General features: G+C 46.1%; 1 protein-coding gene across 1 annotated transcript in view; it reads left to right on the top strand.

Moving 5' to 3' along the window:
* The window catches only part of LOC137571338 (ovochymase-2-like), a 142,522-nt gene that overhangs the window by 110,807 nt on the left and 18,454 nt on the right, over window positions 1-13,261 (top strand). The window contains exon 23 of the mRNA XM_068280337.1: window positions 2,028-2,113. Coding sequence (XP_068136438.1) covers window positions 2,028-2,113 — 86 coding nt within the window. The remainder of the gene's footprint in view (window positions 1-2,027; window positions 2,114-13,261) is intronic.

Raw genomic sequence — 13,261 nt, forward strand, 5'->3', positions numbered from 1 at the left:
CCTTGCAAATGCTCTTGTCAAGTACACTTGGTTACCCAATAAAAAAGTGTATTGTTTTACTCTACACTTTTCTGTCTTTTTCCAATAGTTACAGTGTTCCTGAACTCTTGCACAGGGCAGAAGGAAAACATAGACAAATGCACCCTGTATGTACTTAGAGAGTGAAGCCTGTCTAATTACCCCTCATCTGTGACCAATCACAAGTGTAATTTGATATCTCCGCTGTGTCAGCTGGCTACCTCCACAAAGCAGCTAATTTGTATACAGGATGTTAACCTTATGTCTGCTTCCATGAAAGCAGGACATTTCTGCAAATGTATTGCAGGATTTGTATTAGCTGTAACAAAGAAATGTTTTTCTTTAAGTTTTTATGATGTCATTGTCTTTGAGAGCAGAGAGGAAGTTCTAAGTTTAGGTCCACTTTAACACAGTTCAACACTAGAGTTATTAGTTTATATGTAGTTTTACCTATATCTGTGAATTTATTTAAAGTAAACCTAAAATTAAAAAAAAAGTAACAAAATAAAACACCTAAGTAGTAGGAAGCATCTGGGTGCTCCATAGGCTTTCCAAATCCTTCCTGACCCCACCGACACTGCATGGGACCCTCTTCCTGTTTGCAGCAACTCTCCCATACATGTGGTAACATGACTGCACTAGGCCTGTATGAGTACGGGCTGCACATGCCCAGTAGAAGGAGGCTGCCCTGCACAAGCAGCCTCACTTTACTAAGAAGCCATGCACCGTACTCAGGTAAGCGCAGTGCGGCCGCAATCATACATGGATTTATTATCATGGGTTCAGGTCACAGAGGGGCATGTGTATTAAAACAAGTCCATAAAAAGTTGGAGCAAGACTGGTGCAAAACAACAGCAAAAGTGGAGTGATTGCATAGAGTGACCAATCAAAAGCCTTGATCTGGGTATCAGTTCAACTTTTGTTTCAGTTCTGCCTCAGTTTTTCAATAAATCTCTTCCACTCCTTTACATAAGCTACTTTTAAACACCCTGTAAATGGTTGGTTGCTATTTTGGTATTACATACAATATGAGCATTTTCGTTTCTTCTTGCCCATATGCAAACTACCTTGAAGTGTACTAGACTATGTTTAAATAAGTAGCTTTTATACTTACCTGGGTCTTGCTCTAACCCTATGCCAGCTGTGAACTCCATCGGTGTTTTCCTGCACCCCTCCATTTCCTCACTGTGTCCCTCGGGATATATCTCACAGCCCGGGCTGCTCTTCTCCTGTGCATTACTAGCTCTGCAGGTGCAGAATGCCCCCAGCGACAGAAGTGCGTCCCGGGGACTCACGCATGTGTGGTGAACCACAACTGGCCGCAACTGAGATATATACCAGGGGACACAGCAGAAAAAAGGAGGTACCCAGGAGAATGGCAACAGAAAATACGTCTGGCATGGGGCTGGAAGAAGCCCCAGGTAAGTATAAAAGATGCATATTTAAACATCTCTGGTTTCCATTAAAACACACCTCTGTCAAACATCTGTCTTTCACAAAGCACAACTTTACACTGCCCTACCCCAACAACATGTGTAAAAATCAAATCATACAGGACACTGAAACCAGCTTTTCCATCACCATCCTCCTCCGTCTCCTGGATCTTCCTTTAGTCGGGGCCAGTCAGCACAGACGCAGTCCGGCCACACACATGCTCCTATGGCAGGGAGCATACTGCGCCAGTAGTACTACACACGTGCAGAATGGTCTCAGCGGCTTGGCCACGCATGTACAGTATGCCCCCCGGACTGAAAGACATTCCGGGGCCAATTGCAGAAGATCCAGGAGGCAGAGAAGGATGGCGAGGGAGCAATAAGCCTGGAGGGGGCTGGAGGATGCCACAGGTATGTATAATTAACCCTCCACCTCCCCTTTGTTTACGGTTCTCTTTAATGATTACCACTCTGCAAAGTGCTAAGGAAGATGTGTCCACATGTATTATAATACTGCTTAAAATATTAGTCATACTAATGCTTAATCATACTAATAATATCTATTTTATTTATCAGATATGCCTACAAACTGTGATAAACAATCCACACCATCTCTGACTAACAACTTACCACTTTCATCAGTGTGGCATGTTTCAGTTCAGGTGAGCACTGTCTCCATCTGTTGGTAATGTGGTATAATTGCAGGCAGTAAAGTTTTCCAGTAATAATTAGGTGTCCTGAATTTCTCTTACATTGTTCTATATGAAGAATAAAGGAAGACAGGTATTGTGAACGGTTCTGCCTTCTGCTCTTGCATTTCATTAAAAAACAAATAGCCAGCTAACTATGAATGGTGTGCAAACTGCTGGTCAACAGGATCTCTGGCTCATGGACAGCATGGTGGTGTGGTGGTTAGCAATGCTTGCCTTGTAGTGCTAGGTCACTGTTTCGAATCAATATGGAGTTTGTATGTTTATCCCATGTCTGTGTGGGTTTCCTCTGGGCATTACGGTTTTCTCCCAAAAAAAACTACTGATAAGTCAATTGGCTTCCCCCTAAATTAATCTTTGTTAAACCTTGGTGCTCACAACTTTAGACCTGCAATCACCCAATGTTCAAACATACACCACATACTACTATTTAGTATTTATAGCACATCTTCCGCACCGCTGTGCAGAGTATATATTGTCTTGTCCTTCAGAGGGGCTCACAATCTAATCCCTACCATAGTCATATGTCTATGTATGTATTGTGTATGTATTGTAGTCTAGGGCCAATTTTAGGGGGAAGCCAATTAACTTATCTGTATGTTTTTTGGATGTGTGAGGAAACCAGAGTGTTCAGATGAAACTCACGCAGACACGGGGAGAACATACAAACTCTGTGCAGATAGTGTCCTGGCTTGGACTCCACCAAGCTCTGCAAGGCAAGACAGCTAACCCAAGGGTGGATTTACCATAAGGCAATGTAGGCACGTGCCTACAGGCGCCTGATGATGGAAATGCGGCTCACTTACTTCCCTGAGTGCCTCTATCCCCCTTTCCCTATACAGAGTCCTGAGCTGAGCGTACAAGAGAGGTTACTCGCCCTGCTCGTGGCATTCCACTGATGAAATCGCCATTCAGTCAGGGGAACCTCTCGCTACTTAATACTGAGAGTACCTCTGGCTAACCTAATATTAAGAGGCGCCTGTGGCTACCAACACCAGGCAGGAGATGTAGGGGAGTGGTGACAGCTGTGCCAGCCAGCACACGGTTGGTTTGGCAGAGATCTGTAGGTCCATAGAGTTGGGCCGAACGGTTCGCCGGCGAACGTGGTTCGCGCGAACTTAGGTGGTTCGCGTGCGGGTGTCGCACGCGAACGTTTTGCGGCAAAAGTTCGCAAAAAATCGGTTCGCCCCATAATGCACCTGAGGGTCAACTTTGACCCTCTACATCACAGTCAGCAGGCCCAGTGTAGCCAATTAGGCTACACTAGCCCCTGGAGCCCCACCCCCCCTTATATAAGGCAGGCAGCGGCGGCCGTTATGGCCACTCGTGTGCCTGCATTAGTGAGAGTAGGGCGAGCTGCTGCAGTCTCTCATAGGGAAAGATTAGTTAGGCTTAACTTCTTCCTGGCTGCATACCTGTTCTGTTCAGTGAGCCCTCAGCCCACTGCATACCTGTACTGTGATCCTGCCACTGCATACCTGTTCAGTGATCCTGCCACTGCATACCTGTTCATTGATCCTGCCACTGCATACCTGTTCAGTGATCCTGCCAGTGCATACCTGTTCATTGATCCTGCCACTGCATACCTGTTCAGTGATCCTGCCAGTGCATACCTGTTCATTGATCCTGCCACTGCATACCTGTTCAGTGATCCTGCCAGTGCATACCTGTTCATTGATCCTGCCACTGCATACCTGTTCAGTGATCCTGCCAGTGCATACCTGTTCATTGATCCTACCACTGCATACCTGTTCAGTGATCCTGCCAGTGCATACCTGTTCATTGATCCTGCCACTGCATACCTGTTCATTGATCCTGCCACTGCATACCTGTTCATTGATCCTGCCACTGCATACCTGTTCATTGATCCTGCCACTGCATACCTGTTCAGTGATCCTGCCAGTGCATACCTGTTCATTGATCCTGCCACTGCATACCTGTTCAGTGATCCTGCCACTGCGTACCTGTTCAGTGATCCTGCCACTGCATACCTGTTCATTGATTCTGCCACTGCATACCTGTTCAGTGAACCCGCCACTGCATACCTGTTCTGTTCAGTGAACAGTTTGGTGTGTCAGTGTGAAGCAGTACCTTAATTACACTACCTGATTGATGTATACACATGCAAGATGTTTTAAAGCACTTTAGGCCTGTCATTTAGCATTCAATGTGATTTCTGCCCTTAAAACGCTGCTTTGCGTCAAATCCAGATTTTTCCCGGGGACTTTTGGCATCTATCCCACTCCGCCATGCCCCCCTCCAGGTGTTAGACCCCTTGAAACATCTTTTCCATCACTTTTGTGGCCAGCATAATTTTTTTTTTTTTCAAAGTTCGCATCCCCATTGAAGTCTATTGCGGTTCGCGAACTTTAACGCGAACCGAACCTTCCGCGAAAGTTCGCGAACCCGGTTCGCGAACCTAAAATCGGAGGTTCGGCCCAACTCTATAGGTCCATTGAAGATCTAAAAGAAGTCTTAGAATAAGAAGTCTAAGGTGCCAGGACATCTGTGGCTATAGGCTCCTGTAATGTAAATCTGGGCCTAAGCTAACCACTACATCATTGTGCTGCAAGATTAGCTGCATGCTTGTTTCAGATGTGTGATTTAGACCCTACTGAGTGACCAGTAAGATCAGCAGGAATGCCACACAACTGTATTGTTTAAAAGGAAATAAATATGGCAGCCTCAATAGGTGTCACACCTCGGCTTCCTTTTAGAGCAGAAATAATAAGCAGCAACTGGAGATGAAGGGAATTGTCCAGTTAAGTCAGTATATCTTTGATCTCTTTTTGAAGGATGCTTTAATGACAAAAAATGGAAACCGAGAGCCTAATCTAACGTAGTATTTATGATGAAACTGAAATATTTTTTAGTGTAAGAAATACACTCACAAGTGTGGGTCACCTCAAAGGCAACCACTGATCAGACAGGTGGGGAGAATTAGGACCTGACCCCATTCAGGTTTAAAATAGCCACTCTCTGTAGATAGAAAAAGGTTGGGGAAACCCCTCTCCACCAAAGGGTGGACTAGATATGTATAAAACACGGATATAACAGAGGCACCAAAGTAGGATAAAACTGTTTAAAAACCGTTTAAAAGGAAGGGGGTGGGTGGATGCACCTCCCTCAGGTAAATAATGATCAGGCCAAATAAGCCGTTAAAAATATAACAATGATATTTATTAAGACAAGTCTCCAGATGTGCAACGCGTTTCACGGGCCAACATCCCGCTTCATCAGGCAATCAAGTGCGGAGAACACAAAGCTGATCATTCAGAAAACCAGAGCGCCTCTATCTTTTTGAAGGATAGATTTGTTGGATAAATTTACATTTTCAGATACAAAAACAAAAACGTTGAGTGGTTTCCAAATGATAAGAAAACTATTTGTTTGGTACTGTATATATGTGGAGATACTATTAGACAAAAAGTAGTCTATTATATTTGACTAGCTGACAGCGGCAGCCTTAATTTGTGTCAAATAAAATGTTGGCGGTAACATGACATCAGAAAATGTATACAACTAAAGTCTAATCAAGAGCAGTTTATTACGGTCTGGATTTAGGAAGGCAAACTGACATGGAGCGCTATTCTTGGCCGTGAACATTGATGCTTTTGTCCTCAGACTTGAAAGGCTGTTTGTCAGGCTGATATCATTAAGGAAAATGTAAACATGTAAACATGTAAACATGTAGCACGCTAGTGAAAAGCCCCTTAGCACGTGCAAAGGCACCGGTGCAGCGCGAAAAGTCACACCGTCCGCATGCTAAGTGTACTTAGCACGCAGACGTTGCGATGTTTCCTGCGCACCGCACAGTGCTAAACTTTACGCACGTTCAATAAGAGCTTTAGACGTGCAAACTACTTAGTGTGAGAGATCGCGGAAATGCCGCCGCGAGTGCTACTGAGCAGGCGGGTGATTCTGTGTCCAGTGCGGCGGTTTGCACACAGCAGCGTGCAGCTGGTGTGGCTGAGCCTGTTAGTTCACACAGGTTTAGAGCTACGTGCCAGAAGTCAGGACCTTTATGCCAGCAGGAGATGTGTCAGCTGATCAGGATGATCAGCTGATTCCTGCTGGACTCCTGATTGGCTGAGTGGTTCGGGCGGGGCGGCAGAGTCCTGCAACTATATATACTACTTGCTTGTCAGTTGCTGGTTGTCTGCCGTTGCGATCACTACGTGGAAGCACTCAGACCTTTAGTCAGATCCTACAGTGTGTTAGAGCCAGGTGGACCTGGGAATTCACACTTAGCCAGATTATTTGAATTGTATTCTGTTTATGCCTAAGCTAGTTCCAGGGTGTAGAGACCAAGGACCTCACACCCAGCTTAGGGAACTGTGTTATCATCTGTTTTATACTTCAGACTAGTTCCAGGGTGCTGAGACTACGGACCTCGCACCCAGTCTAGGGAATACTGTATTATCATCTGTGTATTCTTCAGACTAGTTCCGGGGTGCTAAGACCAAGGACCTCGCACCCAGAATAGGCATTGTTTGATATATGTTATGACTTATAGCTTTTCTGACTACTCCTCTGTCTTCTGATTCGGTACCTCGTATATCTGATATTCCGTTGCCAGACCCTGCTTGACTCGGATACCAATCAGCCTTCTGTCTTTGTACTTTATCTGTCAGTGTGTTACCGACCAGGCGTGCCCGTCCTCGAGAGCTATCTCTCCCCTTAAGAGATAGTCTCCAGACCAGATAGTGACATCCACCTTCGGGTGTCACTCACTCCCTGGTCCTTCCTACCTCCAGCCTGACTCCTCCCCTTGGAGAGCCTCAGGCTGCTGAAAGTTATCTGTGCCTTCCCGAGCAGTATTCCAGCACTGCTGGTGCATTGCTCAAAGTACTACTGTTACACCAAACACTCACATACCTATAGGTGTCCAGAGGTTAGCAATATATCTGTATTATCAGTGATGCTGCAGATCATCAATAATCAGGTATATATCTGCATTTTTTGGTGATACTGCAGATCACCAATAATCAGATTCTCTCTGCGTGCTGACACCAATCGTTACAGAACGGCAGACCAAACCCAAATGGACGCACTCCGCAGCCGTCTCGATGCACTCACCACTACGGTGGAAAATCACACCCGAGTGCTGGACAGTCACCAGACTCAAATCAACGCTTTGTCTGGGACTGTACAAGTTTATCAGACGGCTGTGGATACCGTGCGATCTCCTCCTAGCACAAACATACGTATGTCTGTACCCCGAAAGGTTTTCTGGCCACAGATCTGACTTTCGAAACTTTAAAAACCGAGTGTTGTCATACTTGGAGTTGAGACCTAGTACTTCAGGAACTGTAGTTCAGAGAATTACGTTTATCAAGACACTATTGTCATGAGATTCCCAGACTTGGGCATATAGTCTTCAGCCAGGTGATGGCGCGTTAGTGTCAGTTGAGGCGTTCTTTGAAGCTATGGCCATAATTTACGATGATCCGGATATTTCCTCGACCGCAGAGCGGAAGCTCAAGACATTGCAGCAGGGCAGAGATCCGGTCGAAAATTACGCAGCTGAGTTCAGAAAATGGGCAGTTTCAGCTAGATGGGAGTCATTTGCATTATTAGACTGTTTTTTATCAGGGCTGTCAGACACGGTCTCAGAGTTGATGTTGAGCCATCCTGAGCCCAAATCCCTCGATGAGGCCATTTCGTTGGCCATCAGAATCGATCGTCGTGTACGATACCAAAGACAGACCCGGGGTAGGAACAATATGCGATACTTGACCTTTGCAGCGTCTCCTTCTGTTCCACCTCCACCTGCTTCGCCTCCACCGGAACCAATGCAAATTGGTCAGTCAAGATTGTCGCGGGTGGAGCGGAGACGCAGAGAAACAGAGCAGCTCTGTCTGTACTGTGCAGAGGGGGGTCATAAAGTGCAGAATTGTCCCAAAAAGTCGGAGGTAATACCCTAGGCGCGCAATCATTACCTCTAGATGATAAACGTTTCCTTCTCCCTTGCACTATATCCTGGCAGGATAAGACTGAGACTACTGAGGCCTTCATTAGCAGCTAATTTTATGGATTATGAATTTGCTAAGAAATTGGGGATTCCGATCTCCCCACTAAAACAACAGATTCGGGTCACTGCAGTGGACGATTCCCCTCTGCAGAGTAATCACCCTCTTTCCCAGACCCCAGACTTGGGGGTCACAATAGCGGTGTTGCATAAAGAAAGTTTATCGTTTTTTGTGTTACGAATGGCAACCTCAGATCAATTGGGCTACGGGTCAGCTAACAAGCTGGTCTGCCCATTGCTATCATCATTGTCTAGCGAAAGTAACCTTTGGTAAAACCAAGATTCACATGGAGGGATTGCCAGATCAGTATTCAGAATTTGCAGACGTTCTGTCCCAAGTCAGCAGATAAACTTCCTCCACACCGTCCCTTTGATTGCCCCATTGATCTTAGGTCGGGTTGTATGCCCCCTAGAGGTCATCTCTATAATTTATCTGGGCCAGAGAAGTTGGCCATGCAGGAGTACATCCGAGAAAACTTAGCTTAAGGTTTTATTCGCCCTTCTCGATCCCCGGAAGGGGCAGGGTTCTTTTTTGTGAAAAAGAAAGATGGAGGCCTACGGCCCTGCATTGATTATCGGGGTCTAAATAAAATTACAGTAAAAAATCGCTATCCTTTGCCTTTAATAGACGATTTATTTACTCAAGTCACCAATGCTAAGATTTTCTCAAAACTGGATTTGAGGGGTGCTTACAACCTTGTGCGGATCAGGAACGGTGATGAATGGAAGACGGCCTTTAACACTTCCGACGGGCACTATGAGTACCTAGTGATGCCCTTCGGGTTGTGTAATGCCCCGGCCGTCTTTCAAGAGCTGATTGACGAAGTCTTTAGAGAGGTGTTGGGTAAATTCGTCTTAGTATACCTAGACGACATACTAATATTTTCGTCCAACCTCTCAGAGCACAGAAATCATGTTAAGTTTGTGTTACGGAAGTTGAGACAAAACATGCTGTACGCGAAGCTGGAGAAATGCATTTTCGAAGTGACCTCTGTTGCCTTTCTGGGGTACATAATTTCAACCTCTGGCCTCTCTATGGACCCAGGAAAGGTTTCAGCTGTTTTGGAGTGGCCTCAACCTGTGTGATTTAAGGCTTCAGAGGTTCCTGGGGTTCGCTAACTACTATAGGAGGTTCATAAAGGGGTACTCCACAGTGATTTCTCCTCTCACCAGTCTCACAAAGAAAGGGGCAGATACTCACCACTGGTCCCCTGAGGCCCATGCTGCTTCTCTACGCTAAAGAAATTGTTCTGTACTGCACCCATTTTGAGACATGTCGACACTGCCTTCCCCTTTATCGTGGAGGTAGATGCCTCAGAGGTAGGGGTAGGGGCTGTGCTGTCTCAGCGTTCCGGGTTGCAAGAACAGTTACACCCTTGTGCCTATTTTTCACGTAGGTTTTCACCTGCAGAGAAGAACTACGATATAGGCAATAGGGAACTTCTAGCCATTAAGTTGGCCTTTGAGGAATGGCGACATTGGCTAGAGGGTGCAGAACACACCATTACTGTCTATACGGACCACAAGAATTTGGAGTACATTGAGGGTGCTAAGAGACTTAGCCCCCGACAGGACCGGTGGTCATTGTTTTTCTCAAGATTCAGATTTGTAATCACGTATACCCCTAGTAGTAAGAACATCAAAGCTGATGCTTTGTCCAGATGCTTTGAACCCGAGACAGCACAGCCCTCAGACCCAGAAACCATTCTTCCTCAGAAAGTGGTTCTAGCCGCCACTGAGACCTGGAGGGACTGGACAAAAACGTTGAGTCCGTTCCAACAGGATGTACCTGAGGGAAAGCCTGAAGGGGTCATGTTTGTACTATTACCTTTTCGTTTACAAATACTGCAGTTGTTCCATTCCCACAAGAATGCTGGGCATCCTGGGGCCACCAGAACTCAGGACCTCTTTGCGAGATGTGCCTGGTGGCCGTCATTGACAACTGACTGCAAGGAATATGTAAGAGAATGTGCAGTGTGTGCTAGGAGCAAACCCTCCCGTCAGGCACCTGTTGGGACATTGCAATCATTGCCAGTCCCGAGTGAACCATGTACCCATCTGTCCATGGATTTTGTGGGCGAACTCCCCAGGTCTGAGGGCATGACGGTCATTTGGGTGGTAGTCGGTCGTTTTAGCAAGATGGCCCATTTTGTCCCCTTGAAAGGACTCCCCTCGGCTCAGGAATTGGCTGAGCTCTTCATCCAACATATTTTCCGGCTACATGGTATTCCGGAAAATATAGTGTCAGATCAGGGAGTCCAATTTGTTTCAAAATTTTGGAGGGCATTCTGCCATCAGTTAGACATGGAGCTATCTTTCTCATCAGGCTACCACCCACAGACCAATGGCCAGACCGAGAGAACCAATCAGTCTCTGGAACAGTTTCTGAGATGTTAGGTGGCAGACGTTCAAACTGACTGGGTCAAATTCCTGCCATTTGCAGAATTTGCACACAACAACTTGAAGAGCTCCTCCTCAGGTTTTTCTCCATTCCAGGTGGTAACAGGAAGGTCACCTAAGTTCACCCCATTACCAGTGGCTGCCACCCCGTTTCCAGCCCTAGAAGATTGGCAGAGGTCCTTGAAGCAGATTTGGGGAATGGTAAAACAAAATCTGAGGAGGGCTTTCAGAGTCAGAAGAAACAAGCTGATAAGAGACGTTCCATAGAATGGGAATTCCTTCCAGGTGACTTGGTTTGGGTGTCCACACGACATTTGGCTTTGAAGCAACTGTCTCCCAAGTTAGGTCCCAGATTTGTGGGTCCGTTTCCTGTGACCAGGAAAATCAATGATGTCACTTATGCCATCAATCTCCCTACCAGCATGCGAGGTGTGAGATCGTTCCATGTGTCCTTGCTCAAGCCGGCAGTGCACATGGATTCCGCTCCCCCCCCCTCCTGTGTTGATTGATGACCAACCTGAATATGAAATTGAGAAGATTCTAGACTCCCGGCTTGTGCAGAACTCCGTGCAGTATTTAGTGCATTGGAAAGGGTATGGCATTGAGGAGAGAACTTGGGTGCCAGAATGTCGCATGCACGCAGAGGAGTTGAAAAAGGAGTTTCATAACTTACATCCTGAGAAACCTGGCAGGAGATGTCCGGAGTCCACTCCTCGGGGGGTACTGTGAGAGATTGCGGAAATGCCGCCGCGAGTGCTACTGAGCAGGCGGCTGATTCTGCGTCCAGTGCGGCGGTTTGCACGCAGCAGCGTGCAGCTGGTGTGGCTGAGCCTGTTAGTTCACACAGGTTTAGAGCTACGCACGCGCGTGCCAGAAGTCAGGACCTTTATGCCAGCAGGAGATGTGTCAGCTGATCAGGATGATCAGCTGATTCCTGCTGGACTCCTGATTGGCACTCAGACCTTTAGTCAGATCCTACAGTGTGTTAGAACCAGGTGGACCTGGGAATTCACACTTAGCCAGATTATTTGAATTGTATTCTGTTTATGCCTAAGCTAGTTCCAGGGTGTAGCGACCAAGGACCTCACACCCAGCTTAGGGAACTGTGTTATCATCTGTGTTATACTTTAGACTAGTTCCAGGGTGCTGAGACTACGGACCTCGCACCCAGTCTAGAGAATACTGTATTATCATCTGTGTATTCTTCAGACTAGTTCCGGGGTGCTAAGACCAAGGACCTCGCACCCAGAATAGGCATTGTTTGATATATGTTATGACTTATAGCTTTTCTGACTACTCCTCTGTCTTCTGATTCGGTACCTCGTATATCTGATATTCCGTTGTCAGACCCTGCTTGACTCGGATACCGAATCAGCCTTCTGTCTTTGTACTTTATCTGTCAGTGTGTTACCGACCAGGCGTGCCCGACCTCGAGAGCTATCTCTCCCCTTAAGAGATAGTCTCCAGACCAGATAGTGACATCCACCTTCGGGTGTCACTCACTCCCTGGTCCTTCCTACCTCCAGCCTGACTCCTCCCCTTGGAGAGCCTCAGGCTGCTGAAAGGTTCCTGTGCCTTCCCGAGCAGTATTCCAGCACTGCTGGTGCATTGCTCAAAGTATTACTGTTACACCAAACACTCACATACCTATAGGTGTCCAGAGGTTAGCAATATATCTGTATTATCGGTGATGCTGCAGATCATCAATAATCAGGTATATATCTGCATTTTTGGTGATACTGCAGATCACCAATAATCAGATTCTCTCTGCGTGCTGACACCAATCGTTACACTTAGCACCCTAGTTTGCACGTCCAAAGCTTTTAGGCGTGCTAACTAGGTTAGCACCCTTTAGTGAATCGAGGCCAATGAGTTGGTGCAGATAGACAGCAGCTTAAGCTGGCTATGAATTTCCACCCAATGTTCCAGAATGATCGATTCCTGTCTGAAAAGAAACATTTCAGAAGGAATCGATTTCCAGCACACACTGCGCATCAATTTCCAAAATACTCCAACAGGGAATCTATTGAATATCGATTGAACCACAGCATTGCACGGTTTGTTATAGTGTAACACTATGCGCAATCAATCTACCAATGCTCTTGCCTTACCCCCTATCAACCTAAATTTTCCATCTTGTCCGAATACTTTCGATTAATATTTGGTCAAAAACAAATTAATCGAATCTGCAAGGAATCGAATTGCAAAATCAATGAGAGTATAATCTTCTCATACTAATAGATAGATAGATAGATAGATAGATAGATAGATAGATAGATAGAAAGATAGATAGATAGATAGATAGATAGATAGATAGATAGATAGATAGATAGATAGATAGATAGATACATATATGGCCAAATGGCCAAAGGCTCTGTTCCCACTACAGGTGAGAATGGACATTTTTTGTCCGTTCTCCCCTCATTGAGTGAACAGCTTCTATTTTATAAATAGTTTATAAATAAGAGCCGTTCACACTTGTCACGCTGCAACAGATTTGCGTTATCTGTTGCAGTAAGGTGACCGCACTTCTGTGCAGTCCACCATAATCCTGTACAGGCAGATGCATTCCCCAATATAGCCTATGGGGGAGCACATCCCCTGGGCTCCAGCCAAACCACGGCGAAACCATCGGAGTCGACACTACACTGTCCACTCCCACTGGTCTG

The sequence above is a fragment of the Hyperolius riggenbachi genome, chromosome 1 (genome assembly GCF_040937935.1).
Source record: "Hyperolius riggenbachi isolate aHypRig1 chromosome 1, aHypRig1.pri, whole genome shotgun sequence".
In the NCBI taxonomy this organism is placed as follows: domain Eukaryota; kingdom Metazoa; phylum Chordata; class Amphibia; order Anura; family Hyperoliidae; genus Hyperolius; species Hyperolius riggenbachi.